At 40.1% G+C, this 13,912-nt stretch overlaps 1 protein-coding gene across 9 annotated transcripts in view; it reads right to left on the reverse strand.

Annotated features, from left to right (window-relative positions):
- PPP1R12B (protein phosphatase 1 regulatory subunit 12B) overlaps window positions 1-13,912 on the reverse strand; it is a 229,912-nt gene that overhangs the window by 162,345 nt on the left and 53,655 nt on the right. For all 9 annotated transcript variants that reach the window (XR_006815664.1, XM_045983432.1, XM_045983430.1 and 6 more), the window contains exon 2: window positions 4,010-4,140. Coding sequence is in view for 8 of the 9 variants with exons in the window: in XM_045983432.1 (XP_045839388.1) it covers window positions 4,010-4,140 (131 nt within the window). In the remaining variant the exon portion in view is untranslated. The remainder of the gene's footprint in view (window positions 1-4,009; window positions 4,141-13,912) is intronic.

The raw sequence follows: 13,912 nt of genomic DNA on the forward strand, positions 1-13,912 counted from the left end.
TTCCCACTTTTACCTGAGAAAGAATAAATATCAATCTATAAAGTAATATTTACATTACCCCTGAGAATCTTTATAGTTATCCAGAGGCTCAGAAATACCCTTTAGCTCAATAAATATGCCCTTAGAAAATAAAGCCCTTCTAGTGTCTTCCTAACTCATGATTGATAAAAGATATTTTTACTACTATCTAAAGGAGGAAGAAAGAAAATTTAATATGTTTAAAAACTCAGAATAAATTAGCATCCCAATAAACTATAAAGTCAAACTAAATGCTGTACCCTTGGGTCTATCTGTTGCTTCTAAGTTAAACACTTATTGGTAATAAAAATATAAAACATCCAGCTAACTACCAATAAGCCTGAACTCAAATTAAAATGAGAAAAATAACAGCCTCTAAACCTCTTTTTTAAAAAATATCATACTGAGTTCAAATATGAGACAAAAAAGTAATGGAACATGAAATAGAATGCATTTCTTTCCTTTTTTTTTTTTAAACTTTTTTTTCCCATTTTATTTATTTTTTCAGCGTAACAGTATTCATTGTTTTTGCACAACACCCAGTGCTCCATGCAATACGTGCCCTCCCCATTACTCACCACCTGTTCCCCCAACCTCCCACCCCTGACCCTTCAAAACCCTCAGGTTGTTTTCCAGAGTCCATAGTCTCTTATGGTTCGCCTCCCCTTCCAAATTTTTTTTTTTTTAAATAAACATATAACGTATTTTTATCCCCGGGGTACAGGTCTGTGAATCGCCAGGTTTACACACTTCACAGCACTCACGATAACACATACCCTCCCCAATGTCCATAGCCCCCTCCCCCTCTCCCAATCCCACCTCCCCCCAGCAACCCCCAGTTTGTTTTGTGAGACAAACCATAAATGACTCCTTTTTTTTTTTAAAGATTTTTTTTATTTATTTGAGAGAGAGCGAGAGTGAGAGAGAGCATGAGCAGGATCAGAGGACCAGAGGGAGAGGGATAAGCAGACTCCCTGCTGAGCAGTAAGCCTGACACAGGGCTCAATCCCAGGACCCCAGGATCATGACCTGAGCCAAAGGCAAAGGCTTAACCAACCGAGCCACCCAGGTGCCCCTTAGATTCTTCCTAGAAAGCTAGTTTGCCTTTTGTTTGTTTCCACTCCCTTGAAATTTAGAATTCCTATGATGCAGAGCATAAGGGTATAAAACTTAAGATCTTTAAGATTTAAAAAAAAAAAAAGAAAAAATGACCAAGGGATAATCTTATCTAAAACATTGTTCATAGGATCTAAGGTAAAGCAACCAAAATGAATAACATAAACAGTGGAGTTCTTTTCCATTGTACAGAAAATAATCGCAAGTAAGTAAATAATGACAAGGTCAAAACCTGTCTGATAATGATATGCATAACAAAAGATAAATTAAAGAAGGCCATCCCTACCATCACCCCATCTATACAATACAAGTCTAGTCTAGATCATCACTCTCCTGGTCAGACTTTGATATGTCTAATGAGTAATAATTTATATGAGGAAATAGTAACTCTTACCAATTCCTTTCACTCAAGGTAATATTTATTTGGGCAGGAGACTGTTAAATTTTGAACTTATTTTCAAAGGAATCGTGTTCATCCAGAGAGATGAATTAAAGAAATCACTGTAAAAAAGCATTTACAATCATTCTCTGTACTCAGCTTCACAAAAAGAAGGGAAAGAAAGAGACTCCATGGACAATGCCAACACAAGTGATCCTAATTCCAAGCATGAGCTCTGCTTGTTACCTTCCAATAGAAAAAAAGTGGAATTCTTGAATGCAATGAGATTCGGTAACTTAAAAATCACCAACAAGCTACCTGAACAAATAATGAAATATAAAAAATGAGGTGCTAGAATGTTCTATAACTGTTTCTGAAATACATTTTTTAAAGTAAAAAACACAATCTATGAGGAAGCCACCATAACTCTTAGACATCAGAATGCTGGCATTAATGGTAAGGCTGAGTAAGAATCAGAGCCTTTCCTATGAGACTCTGAAAAGAGGGCAGCCTAAGGGATGAAGAGATACTGATTTTTACTAAATTAGAACAGGGCGAAGAACTGAGAGTAAAGAAAACTGCATTGTTCGTTTCTGTTGGCTTTGGGACCAGTCCCGTTGTCCACTTTTTAGAACAAGCAGCCCAAACACCAGCACTGCTGCCTAGTGTTTCTCTGGCTCTGACTCTCCCATTGTTTAACTTCTCCCACTGAGCATCCCCGGCTCAAAAGCAAAACTGAGACACAGGCTCTCCCCCAGGAAACCTGGGCAAATCAGATTGTGTGGGAAGCCATTTCCAGGCCTCCACAGAGCTGCCAACAGAATCCTCCCTGCTGTTTGCTGGATAAGAGAAATATAATAGAGCTCTAATTATATGGAAAAGTGCCTTAAAACAAGCATCTGATTTGCAAAGGATCACAGAATATCATGATTTTATTTAGTGAATTTACCTCATCAACCTAAATCTACTCTTATCTAGAATACACTCAACTGTCTCATTTTAAAGATGTTTCGATTGCTAAGCCTCTTTCCTATTTAAAGAAAAAAACCTTCAGAGGTGCCTGAGTGGCTCAGCTGGTTCATGGTCTGACTTTTAGTTTCTGCTCAGGGCATGATCTCAGAGTCATAAGATCAAGCCTCCTCCCTACCCCAAAAGGTGCTGCAACTCCGCAGGGAGTCTGCTTGAGATTCTCTCCCTCTGTCCCTCCCCCAACTCACACGCACACTCACTCTGGCTCTATCTCAAGAATAAATAAATAAATCTTAAAAAAAAAAAACAAAAAAACCTTCAAGGGCGCTTGGTTAGCTCAGTTGGTGGAGCATGTGACTCTTGATCTTTGGGTTGTTGAGTTTAAACCCCATCTGAACATAGAGATTACATAAACAGAGGTGTCTGGGTGGTTCACTTGGTTAAGCGGCCAGCACCTGATTTCGGCTCATCCTGATCTCAGCATAGTGAGACTGAGCCCCACGTTGGGCTCCATGCTCAGTATGGAACCTGCTTGAGATTCTCTCTCTCCCTTTGCCTCTGCCTCTGTCCCTCCTCCTACTTGCATGTGTATTCTCTCTCTCTCAAAGTAAGTGAAATTTTTAAAAAATAAATTAAAATTTTAAAATAAATAAGTAGTATAAAAATAATAATAACCTTCATTCCTTCATTCAACATTTATTTAGTACCTCTTGTATACCAGACATGATGTGACCAGGATTCTTCTGCCCAAAACAGGGACAACTGGTTGTCATGAAGGTCAGGAGCTACCTATGTGTCTTAATAAACATACCCATTCCACTAATGTGGAGAACACATGCCAAAACCTACCCTTCCTTTGTTCCATGTTTAGGCTCATTCTTCTGCTATTAACTGTATGGGTATCGTGATCAGTATGCAGGAATTCTCCACCTTCATTTGTACTGAGCACTGATTTTTTTTTTCTTAAACAATAAAACAAGTTTACAAAGAAGTCCAGAAAAAATCTCTAGACCTGCCCACATATTTGTCACAGCTGCTCAAAAAGTGACCCAGAGAGTGCAACAGAAGCCACCTCCTAATAGCTCAGCAAATATGAATTACCGGAGAAGAGAAACAAAAAATTTCAACTACAAAACTGTGGATCTGGGGCACTTGGTTGGTCAGCTGGTTAAGCAGGTGACTCCTGGTTTTGGTTCCGGTTATGATCTTGTGGGTCATGAGATGGATCCCCATGTTGGGCTCTGCACTCAGCGGGGAGTCCACCTGAAGATTCTCTCCCTCTGTCCCTCCCCTGATTCATGCTGTCTTTCTTTCTCTCTCTCTAAAATAAACAAATAAATCCTTAAAAAAAATTGTGGGTTTAGCAGGTATATAAAAACAGTATCAATTATTTCTTAAAAATTATTCAACCTCCCACTTTTATAACTTGTAATATAAATTATAACTATTTATGAATTCAAGTTTTTAAGAGGAGAAGAGAAATGAAGGCTATTCCTACAAATAATCCAAACCCAAACAGAGACTCACTCTGCTATGTTGAGATAGCCACAGGAAGCTGCTGCATGAAGGGGTGTCCAGCCCTCGTTGTCCTGCTGGTTTACATTGGCCCTGTTCTCCACCAGAAACTTCACCATGTCCAAATTTTCATCAATACAGGCCTGAAAAGAAAAGTCCATTCATTGACTCAACAAGTACTTACTGAGTTCTACTATGTGCCAGACACCGCTCTGGGTGTTGACAATATGGCAGTTGTAATAGCATATTAATTTCTTTTTTTTTTTTTATTTTTTTAAAATTCGTTTATTTGTTTATTTACAGCATAACAGTGTTCATTGTTTTGGCATCACACCCAGTGCTCCATGCAGTACGTGCCCTCCCTATTACCTACCACCTGGTTCCTCAACCTCCCCCCCCCGCCCCGCCCCTTCAAAACCCTCTGGTTGTTTTTCAGAGTCCATAGTCTCTCATGGTTCATCTCCCTTCCAGTTTCCCTCAACTCCCTCTCCTCTCCATCTCCCCATGTCCTCCATGTTATTTGTTATGCTCCACAAATAAGTGAGACCATATGATACTTGACTCTCTCTGCTTGACTTATTTCGCTCAGCATAATTTCTTCCAGTCCCGTCCATGTTGCTATAAAAGTTGGGTATTCATCCTTTCTGATGGAGGCATAATACTCCATTGTGTATATGTACCACATCTTCCTTATCCATTCATCCGTTGAAGGGCATCTTGGTTCTTTCCACAGTTTGGCGACCGTAGCCATTGCTGCAATAAACATTGGGGTACAGATGGCCCTTCTTTTCACTACATCTGTATCTTTGGGGTAAATACCCAGCAGTGCAATTGCAGGGTCATAGGGAAGCTCTATTCTTAATTTCTTCAGGAGTCTCCACACTGTTCTCCAAAGTGGCGGCACTAACTTGCATTCCCACCAACAGTGTAAGAGGGTTCCCCTTTCTCCACATCCTCTCCAACACACGTTGTTTCCTGTCTTGCTAATTTTGGCCATTCTAACTGGTGTCAGGTGGTATCTCAATGTGGTTTTAATTTGAATCTCCCTGATGGCTAGTGATGATGAACATTTTTTCATGTGTCTGATAGCCATTTGTATGTCTTCGTTGGAGAAGTGTCTGTTCATATCTTCTGCCCATTTTTTGATATGATTATCTGTTTTGTGTGTGTTGAGTTTGAGAAGTTCTTTATAGATCCTGGATATCAACCTTTTGTCTGTACTGTCATTTGCAAATATCTTCTCCCATTCCGTGGGTTGCCTTTTTGTTTTGTTGACTGTTTCCTTTGCTGTGCAGAAACTTTTGATCTTGATGAAGTCCCAAAAGTTCATTTTTGCTTTTGTTTCCTTGGCCTTTGGAGACATATCTTGAAAGAAGTTGCTGTGGCTGATATCGAAGAGGTTACTGCCTATGTTCTCCTCTAGGATTGTGATAGATTCCTGTCTCACGTTGAGGTCTTTTATCCATTTCGAGTTTATCTAACCTGAATAGACCGATATCTAGTAATGAGACTGAAGCAGTGATCAAAAACCTCCCAAAAAACAAGAGCCCAGGACCTGACGGATTCCCTGGGAAATTCTACCAAACTTTCAAAGAAGAAATAACACCAATTCTCCTGAAGCTGTTCCAAAAAATTGAAGCAGAAGGAAAACTTCCAGACTCTTTTTATGAAGCCAGCATTACCCTGATCCCCAAACCAGGCAAAGACCCTACCAAAAAGGAGAATTTCAGACCAATATCACTGATGAATATGGATGCAAAGATTCTCAACAAGATCCTAGCAAACAGGATCCAGCAGCACATTAAAAAGATTATCCACCATGACCCGGTGGGATTCATCCCTGGGTTGCAAGGTTGGTTCAACATTTGCAAATCAATCAATGTGATAGAACAAATCAATAAGAGAAGAGAGAAGAACCACATGGTCCTCTCAATTGATGCAGAAAAAGCATTTGACAAAATCCAGCATCCGTTCCTGATGAAAACGCTTCAAAGTATAGGGATAGAGGGAACATTCCTGAACTTCATAAAATCTATCTATGAAAGACCCACAGCAAATATCATCCTCAATGGAAAAAAGCTTGCCGCCTTCCCGTTGAGATCAGGAACACGACAAGGATGCCCACTCTCACCACTCTTGTTCAACATAGTATTAGAAGTTCTAGCAACGGCAATCAGACAACAAAGAGAAATAAAAGGTATCCAAATTGGCAAGGAAGAAGTCAAACTCTCTCTCTTCGCAGATGACATGATTCTTTATATGGAAAACCCCAAAGACTCCACCCCCAAACTACTAGAACTCATACAGCAATTCAGTAACGTGGCAGGATACAAAGTCAATGTACAGAAATCAGTCGCTTTCTTATACACTAAAAATGAAAATACAAAAAGGGAAATTAGGGAATCGATTCCATTTACTATAGCACCAAGAACCATAAGATACCTGGGAATAAACCTAACCAAAGAGGTAAAGGTCCTGTACTCGAGGAACTACAGAACACTCATGAAAGAAATTGAAGAAGACACAAAAAGATGGAAGACTGTTCCATGCTCATGGATTGGAAGAATAACATTGTTAAAATGTCTATACTGCCTAGAGCAATCTATACTTTTAATGCCATTCCGATCAAAATTCCACCAGTATTTTTCAAAGAGCTGGAGCAAATAATCCTAAAATTTGTATGGAATCAGAAGAGACCCCGAATTGCTAAGGAAATGTTGAAAAACAAAAACAAAACTGGCGGCATCACGTTACCCGATTTCAAGCTTTACTACAAAGCTGTGATCACAAAGACAGCATGGTACTGGCATAAAAACAGACACACAGACCAGTGGAATAGAGTGGAGAGCCCAGATATGGACCCTCAACTCTATGGTGAAATAATCTTCGACAAAACAGGAAAAAATATTCAATGGAAAAAAGGCAGTCTCTTCAATAAATGGTGCTGGGAAAACTGGACAGCGATATGTAGAAGAATGAAACTTGACCATTCTCTTACACCGTACACAAAGCATATTAATTTTTGACAAAAGTGTCCAGAGGATGACTTCTAAGCTTTGTGATTTTATGCAAACCCCTGAATTGTCTGGGTGCCTCAATATTTCAGCTGTAGGGATGCCTGGGTGGCCCAGTTGGTTGAGTGTCCAACTCTTGGTTTTGGCTCAGGTCATAGTCTTGGGGTCATGGGATCAAACCCTACATCAGGCTCCATGCTCAGCAGGGAGTCTGCTGGAGATTCTCTCTCTCCCTCCCTCTCACTCATGGGTGCACATGAATGCACTCTCTAATAAATAAATAAGTATTAAAAAAAAACTCAGCTGTGAAATAGATAGAATGATACTTAATTTTATTTACAGTATTATTAGGATTAATTATGAAGTGACTTCCAAAGTACTATAAATGGATGAGCTGTTTCATCACCATAATATAAAAAAGGACATGCTAGAAACCACTCATTTGTTATGAATTTCAAAATAAAACAGTCACACAGAATCAAATGCAATTTTATCGGTAGGAAGCTATAGTTTAAGATTCTAGGGTTGCCGCACAATCCCCACTTTGGTGAGGAAGGATGAGGTGATCATTTCAAACTGAAGAAATGTACTTTCTTTTCATGTATTTTTTGAATGGCTCCAACAAATGGCAAAGTCCATGTGTCTTGTCATCATGGATGGTTAAGGATCCTCAGCTGCCCATCTCACAGCAACAATTAGGAGAAAAGAGAGGAGCTCTCTGAATAGAAACTTTAGGCCTACCATAAGCCTAAAAGAATCAATAACAAATAGCAATGAGATCTGTAGACCAAAAGGCTGTCTTAACTTATCTATAGAACAAAAAGGAGGAGGTAAAATGTCCACATTGATAAAGGCAGTCATTATCAAGACTTTGATGGTTCTAAAACAGCTGGAATAATTCAGGACCTAGAAACAAATGAGACTCCTTTTTTTTTTTTTAAAGATTTTATTTACTTGACAGAAAGAGATCCCAAATAGGCAGAGAGGCAGGCAGAGAGAGAGAGAGAGAGCAGGAAGCAGGCTCCCTGCTGAGCAGAGAGCCCACTGCGGGGCTTGATCCCAATGACCTGAGCCGAAGGCAGAGGCTTTAACCCACTGAGCCACCCAGGTGCCCCGAGACTCCTTTTTAAAAAAAACTTGTCTTTAAATTCTGTCCGTGGGGGTTGGGGGGATGTGTGGTAGGAGTTAAAACTCCAGCTGAGAAGCTATTATCAGATCAAAATGATTTTTCTATAACAATATTAAGACATTATTTGTCCTTTTCACTGTGCTGACATTTACACTAAGGATACAAAAGGTATTTACACATTTACTGGTGCCTTAATATGAATCAAGGCAATAGCATCAAAGGATACTAGTACTCACTGTATTCTTCCCTATCACGTACTCACAGTTTAAAACAAAACAGTTTCATTTAAGAATGACCTTGATGGGGCCACCTCGGTCCCTTAGTTGGTTAAGTGTCTGTCTTCCACTCAGGTCATGATCGCAGGGTCCTGGGATTGAGCCCCACTTCGGGCTCCCTGCTCAGTGGGGAGTCCGCTTCTCCCTCTCCCTTTGCCCCTCCCCCCTGCTCATGCTCTCTCTGTCTCTCTCACGTTCTCTCTCTCTCTCCCTCAAACACATAAATAAAATTTTTTTAAAAAAGAACATGGGGAGATGGAGAGGAGAAGGGAGTTGAGGGAAACTGGAAGGGGAGATGAACCATGAGAGACTATGGACTCTGAAAAACAACCTGAGGGTTTTGAAGGAGCGGGGGTGGGGAGGTGGGAGGTTGGAGGAACCAGGTGGTGGGTAACAGGGAGGGCACGTACTGCATGGATCACTGGGTGTGGTGCAAAAACAATGAATACTGTTACGCTGAAAAGAAATTAAAAAAAAAAAAAAGAGGGAAAAAAAAGAATAACCTTGGTGAAGCAGATTTTAATTTTATTAAATCTCAATCCTTGGTTATAAGTCTTTTAAATATTTGTGTTACCACAGGAGGTACACATAAAGCACTTCTGCTGCATCCCAAAGCATGATGGTTGTCTCCAAGAAAAGCGGGATATCTGGGTGCCTCAGTCATTGAGCATTTGTCTTTGGCTCAGTTCACGATCCCAGGACCCTGGGATCCAGCCCTAAATCAGGCTCCTTGCTCAGGGGAAAGCTTGCTTCTCCCTTTCTCACTCCCCCTACTTGTGTTCCCCCTCTTCCTGTGTCTCTCTCTGTCAAATAAAAAACAGAATCTTTTAGAAAGAAAGAAAGAAAGAAGCACTTGTGCATCTATTGTGAGATGAAAAAGCCACTTTTTCATGGAATGCTATTTTTACTCAAAAGAACAACTGATGTGCAAATTATGGTTTAAGACTTGAAAATGAACAAGGTGAGCCTGTCACTTCAAAGAAAATAACTAGCATTTATTGCCAGTGATAAAATTTGACCATCCAAAAGAACTTGGAATTTTGAGAAACATACCACTCCCATGAGTTTGACAGCTTCCTAATACTTTTCTGATGAAATCGTTCGGACTATTCACAAACATATAATAAAGTGCATTAACATTTGGAAAATCTGCATAGCGCAGTGAACCCTTATTTTCCAAGTCCTAATGAAATACATGGTATTAGATAATCATGCATGGGTAAAAGATTCAGTGGGTTAAGCCTCTGCCTTCGGCTGGGGTCATGATCCCAGGGTCCTAGGATGGAGCCCCATGTCGGGCTCTCTGCTCAGTGGGGAGCCTGCTTCCCCCCTCTCTCTGCCTGCCTCTCTGCCTACTTGTGATCTCTGTCTGTCAAATAAATAAATAAATAAAATCTTAAAAAAAAAAGTGTAAGTCAGACCACTCAATTTTGCTGTCACAAAGTAAGAAAAACACACTGACATGGTTTCAGATTCTGCACTGCAACTAATATTTAAGAAACTCCTACTTGCTGGACTTTTAGTATAGTAGTTAAGAAAAGTATCCACAATTGTCTGTACAGGCTATTAAAATACTCTTCTTTCCAAGCTTATCTGTCTATGGGGCTTAAGTAATACATATCTTACTCAGAGAACTTAAGTTATCTCCTCCAGAGATAAACCTCAGATCAACCCTGCCTAGAAGCAGGGGCATGCATGAACAAAGACTGATTCAATTTGGATGAAAATTTAATTAGGTAACCCTGGTTACAAAAATCATCTTTGTTCATTTTTCCCAAACCATTTGATACTCTTTTTTTTTTTTTTACAAATACTGGGATTAGCTAACATATCAGCCTAGATTTGATTTGATGCAATATAACATATTCCTCTAACCTGACCTTTGGAAGCCAGATGACTATTATTGCCAAAATTCATATTGGTCTCTTTTTCAACAAGCAGCTCCAAAAATTACATTTCTTCTACGACGTTCTCTTGGGTTTATCAATTTCTACAAGCATTCCTCATTTACTCTTTACTTCTTTACCACGTAAAATATTTCATAGCTATTATTCTCATAAAATTTCAGATATACTGAATGTCTGCCCATCTGTAAGCCCCATAAGGTAGATTTGGCTAACTCACTGCAGAGTACCTTGCTAAAAACTGTTAGTAAAGACTTTCAAGTGAAAGGATGGAAGGGAATACTTTTTAGAAAGGCACTTTCTCCTTAGACTTTTCAGAAAGTCTAAGGAGAAGAAAATGCTTTGCTCATGTAATAATAAACTCCTGTATCATGAAGATCAGACGTGCCACCTTAACCTGTGTTAAGCAGCTGGCTCAACTGCTTCCTGCTCGGTTGCAAAATTTCTTTGGCTCAACAGTCTAAAAACTTAGCTCCAATGACCATGCCACCACCCGGCAGTCTTTTGGAAGCCAAGGTTTTCAAGATCATTCTTTGCCCCTTGAAGTTGAGAGCAGCCAAATCCCAGAGGGCTTAAAATAAGCCTAGTGAGTCCAGGTATCAAACAGGAGAAGACTTCTCCTTCTGTTCCCCCTTACTTCTCTCCCTTCCTTTTCTTAATCTCTTTCACTCTATCACCACTTCAGTTCTCTTCCTTTTCAGTTTTGTGACATAATATCTTTGAATCTCAAATTCTTGTACAGTATTTTTAGTATTTTTAGACATCGTGAGGATATTTGAGAAGACAACAACAAAAAGCTAGCCTAATCTGCAATGTACTTTGGCAGATCATCAGTCTCCAAAGAATCGTCTCAGAGAAAATAAAGTAGGTCAACAGTTAAATTAGTCCCCATGCCCTCCACAAAGTGAAGAACATTATATCATTAAAAACATCAGCTTTGAAGTCAGACAGACCCAGGGTTGCATACCAGCTCTGCCAATATGTGTAACCTGGAGTGAAGTATGTAACCTGAGGATCAGTGTACTCATCTTTTTTTTTCTTTTTTTAAGATTTTATTTATTTGTTTGAGAGAGAGAGAGAGCATAAGCCAGGTGGAGAGGCAGAAGCAGACTCCTCACTGAGCAGGGAGCCCAATGCAGGGCTCGATCCCAGGACCCTGGGATCTTGAGCTGAGCTGAAGGCAGATGCTTAACCGACTGAGCCACCCAGGTGCCCTCACTGTCCCTATCTATAGCATGAGAATACCAACTACCTCATAGGATTCTGTGAAAATTCAAGGAGCTAAACCCTGGCATTGTTGTTTTTAAGCCACCAGTTTAACAAATCGCAAGCAACTTCCCCAGGAAAAAGCACAAAATATACTAAGTCTTCACCCACCACTGCTCTCCCCCACCTCCCGGATCTCATAGGAGGAAGGCGGTTTGGTTTAAAAAATGTCTTTGAACTATCAAGATTTTAGAGCTTGTTTTATTAAGTCTGACTTCAAAAAATTCCTTCTCTAGTGTCCAGGATTCTGCCCATTAGGTTTAGGAATCTAAACCTGAATTTAGGTTCCTAAATTCAGGAGCTGTGTGAATAAATAGTGTGTATCATGGTTCAGCTGAAAGAGAATCATCCTCGGATACAATCAACAGAGTTGTGCTCATGAATATCTTGGAGTGACCATTCTCCATTCCTTTTGTTTCTGTCTCCAGAAGAAGGAATATGACTAAAGCCATGAAGGAGAGACAAATAGTCACTGAAAACCTTCTCGAGTGAATAATGACTAAATTTAGATGCCCTTCTGCCCACTCCATCTGCAGCTGGTGCTGCTGACTCATTCACGACGAAGCATGGTGGATGAGCAGATTTGTCCGTCTATCAAACCTTGTCCAGGGGCACGGACTCCAACATGATGTCCTCTACATAGTGCCATAATGAACCTTCCAGAAAGATGAGTCTTTCCTTTCCTTGAATAAGCAAAGGATGATAAAGATGTTTCTGATGTTACTTACGACATCAGTGGGAATATTCTTTGCCATTTAACCCTATTCTTCTGCTGTGGCTTATGTCATTTCCTTCTGTTTTTCATTCCTAAGGACACACAGAACATTACTAAAATAACAAGTAGTCCTAAGCTCCTTAACAAAAGGAGATATTATTTAATTATTGGTCCAGAGAAATATTAGAAAAATTGCCATGTAATAATTTAAAGCTTCCTAAAATCAGCATGTCACATTTCCTTGGCAATGGTAAGTTATCTCCAAGGAAAAACACTTGATTTTACCAATAAAATGATAAAAGAGCACTATGATCTCTCTGCTGTACCTAATACTGCTCTCTCTATATCAAAGACAAAAGTGGCTGATGGCTGATCAGTGCCAGAGTTAAATCTGGGAGTGCAGAGAAAGCCTTACAAAACAAAGCCTCCTCCATTCCCAAAATAGCCTGCAACTGTCGCCACCACCAAGTGCCGCTGGCTCCAAGAGCTGACCTTGCTCTCGTGTCTCAGAATACTGCTAAAACTACCTGCCTTCGCCCCAGAACTCTCTTCCCCACAAAACCCAGCTCCAGATGCCAGGCCAGATGACACCTAGAAGCTGGGCTTTATGCAGCATACCACCTATGTGTTTGGACTTTTCAGCTCACACTTGCTTGATTTCAACAAATCATGCTAACAAACATGTTGGGAGATGATGACGTTTGCGATATATCCCCATTCCATCCATTTCACTATTTTGTCCTTCAGCGTCCCCAAATTTATATAATTCAATAATAATAATAATTATTATTATTATTTATATATAAGGTATATAATTCAAAATTTATATAACCCCCCAAATTATATAATTTCAACTTTATGCTGGAAACTCTAAATGCTTAGAGATAAGACAAAGAGCATAATATCTTTCACACAATCAGGCAAACACTGCACTTCCGCATTACCTATATGAATATCTCAAGTCATTCCTACCAAAGCTAGAATATAAATTCCACGAGGGCTACTTGTCCACTGATGTATCCCAAACACCCAGAGCAGCACTTGGCATGTAAGAGGCCCTCATTAGGGGCACCTGCGTGGCTCAGCGGGTTAAAGCCACTGCCTTCGGCTCAGGTCATGATCCCAACGTCTTGGGATCAAGCCCTGCATCAGGCTCTCTGCTCAGCAGTGAGTCTGGTTCCCTTCCTCTCTCTCTGCCTTCCCCTCTGCCTACTTGTGATCTCTGTCACAATAAATAAATAAAATCCTTAAAAAAAAAAAAAAGATGCCTTCATTAGATATTTGTTAAGTGGAAGAATAAATGCCCAAATGCATAGAAAGTCACATTTTCTGTTCCTTCAGCTGATTCTCAGGTATCTAGAATCACCCAAAGACTTCTCTCTGGCTGCCCAAAGTGATTCCATCAAAATCATACAGCACATCCATGCATGGACTAGGGCCAGGTCAAGGATGTTGTACATTGCTGCCTACAACCCATTTTGTATTGTCCATGTGTCTCCTTTTCAATGGTGCAGTGTGTTGAATGGTGGCCCCCCAAAAGACATGTCCATGTCCTACTCCCTGAAACTTGTGAATGTCCCTTACCTGGAAGAGGGGTCTCTGTAGATATAAT

The sequence above is a fragment of the Meles meles genome, chromosome 17, assembly GCF_922984935.1.
Source record: "Meles meles chromosome 17, mMelMel3.1 paternal haplotype, whole genome shotgun sequence".
NCBI lineage: Eukaryota > Metazoa > Chordata > Mammalia > Carnivora > Mustelidae > Meles > Meles meles.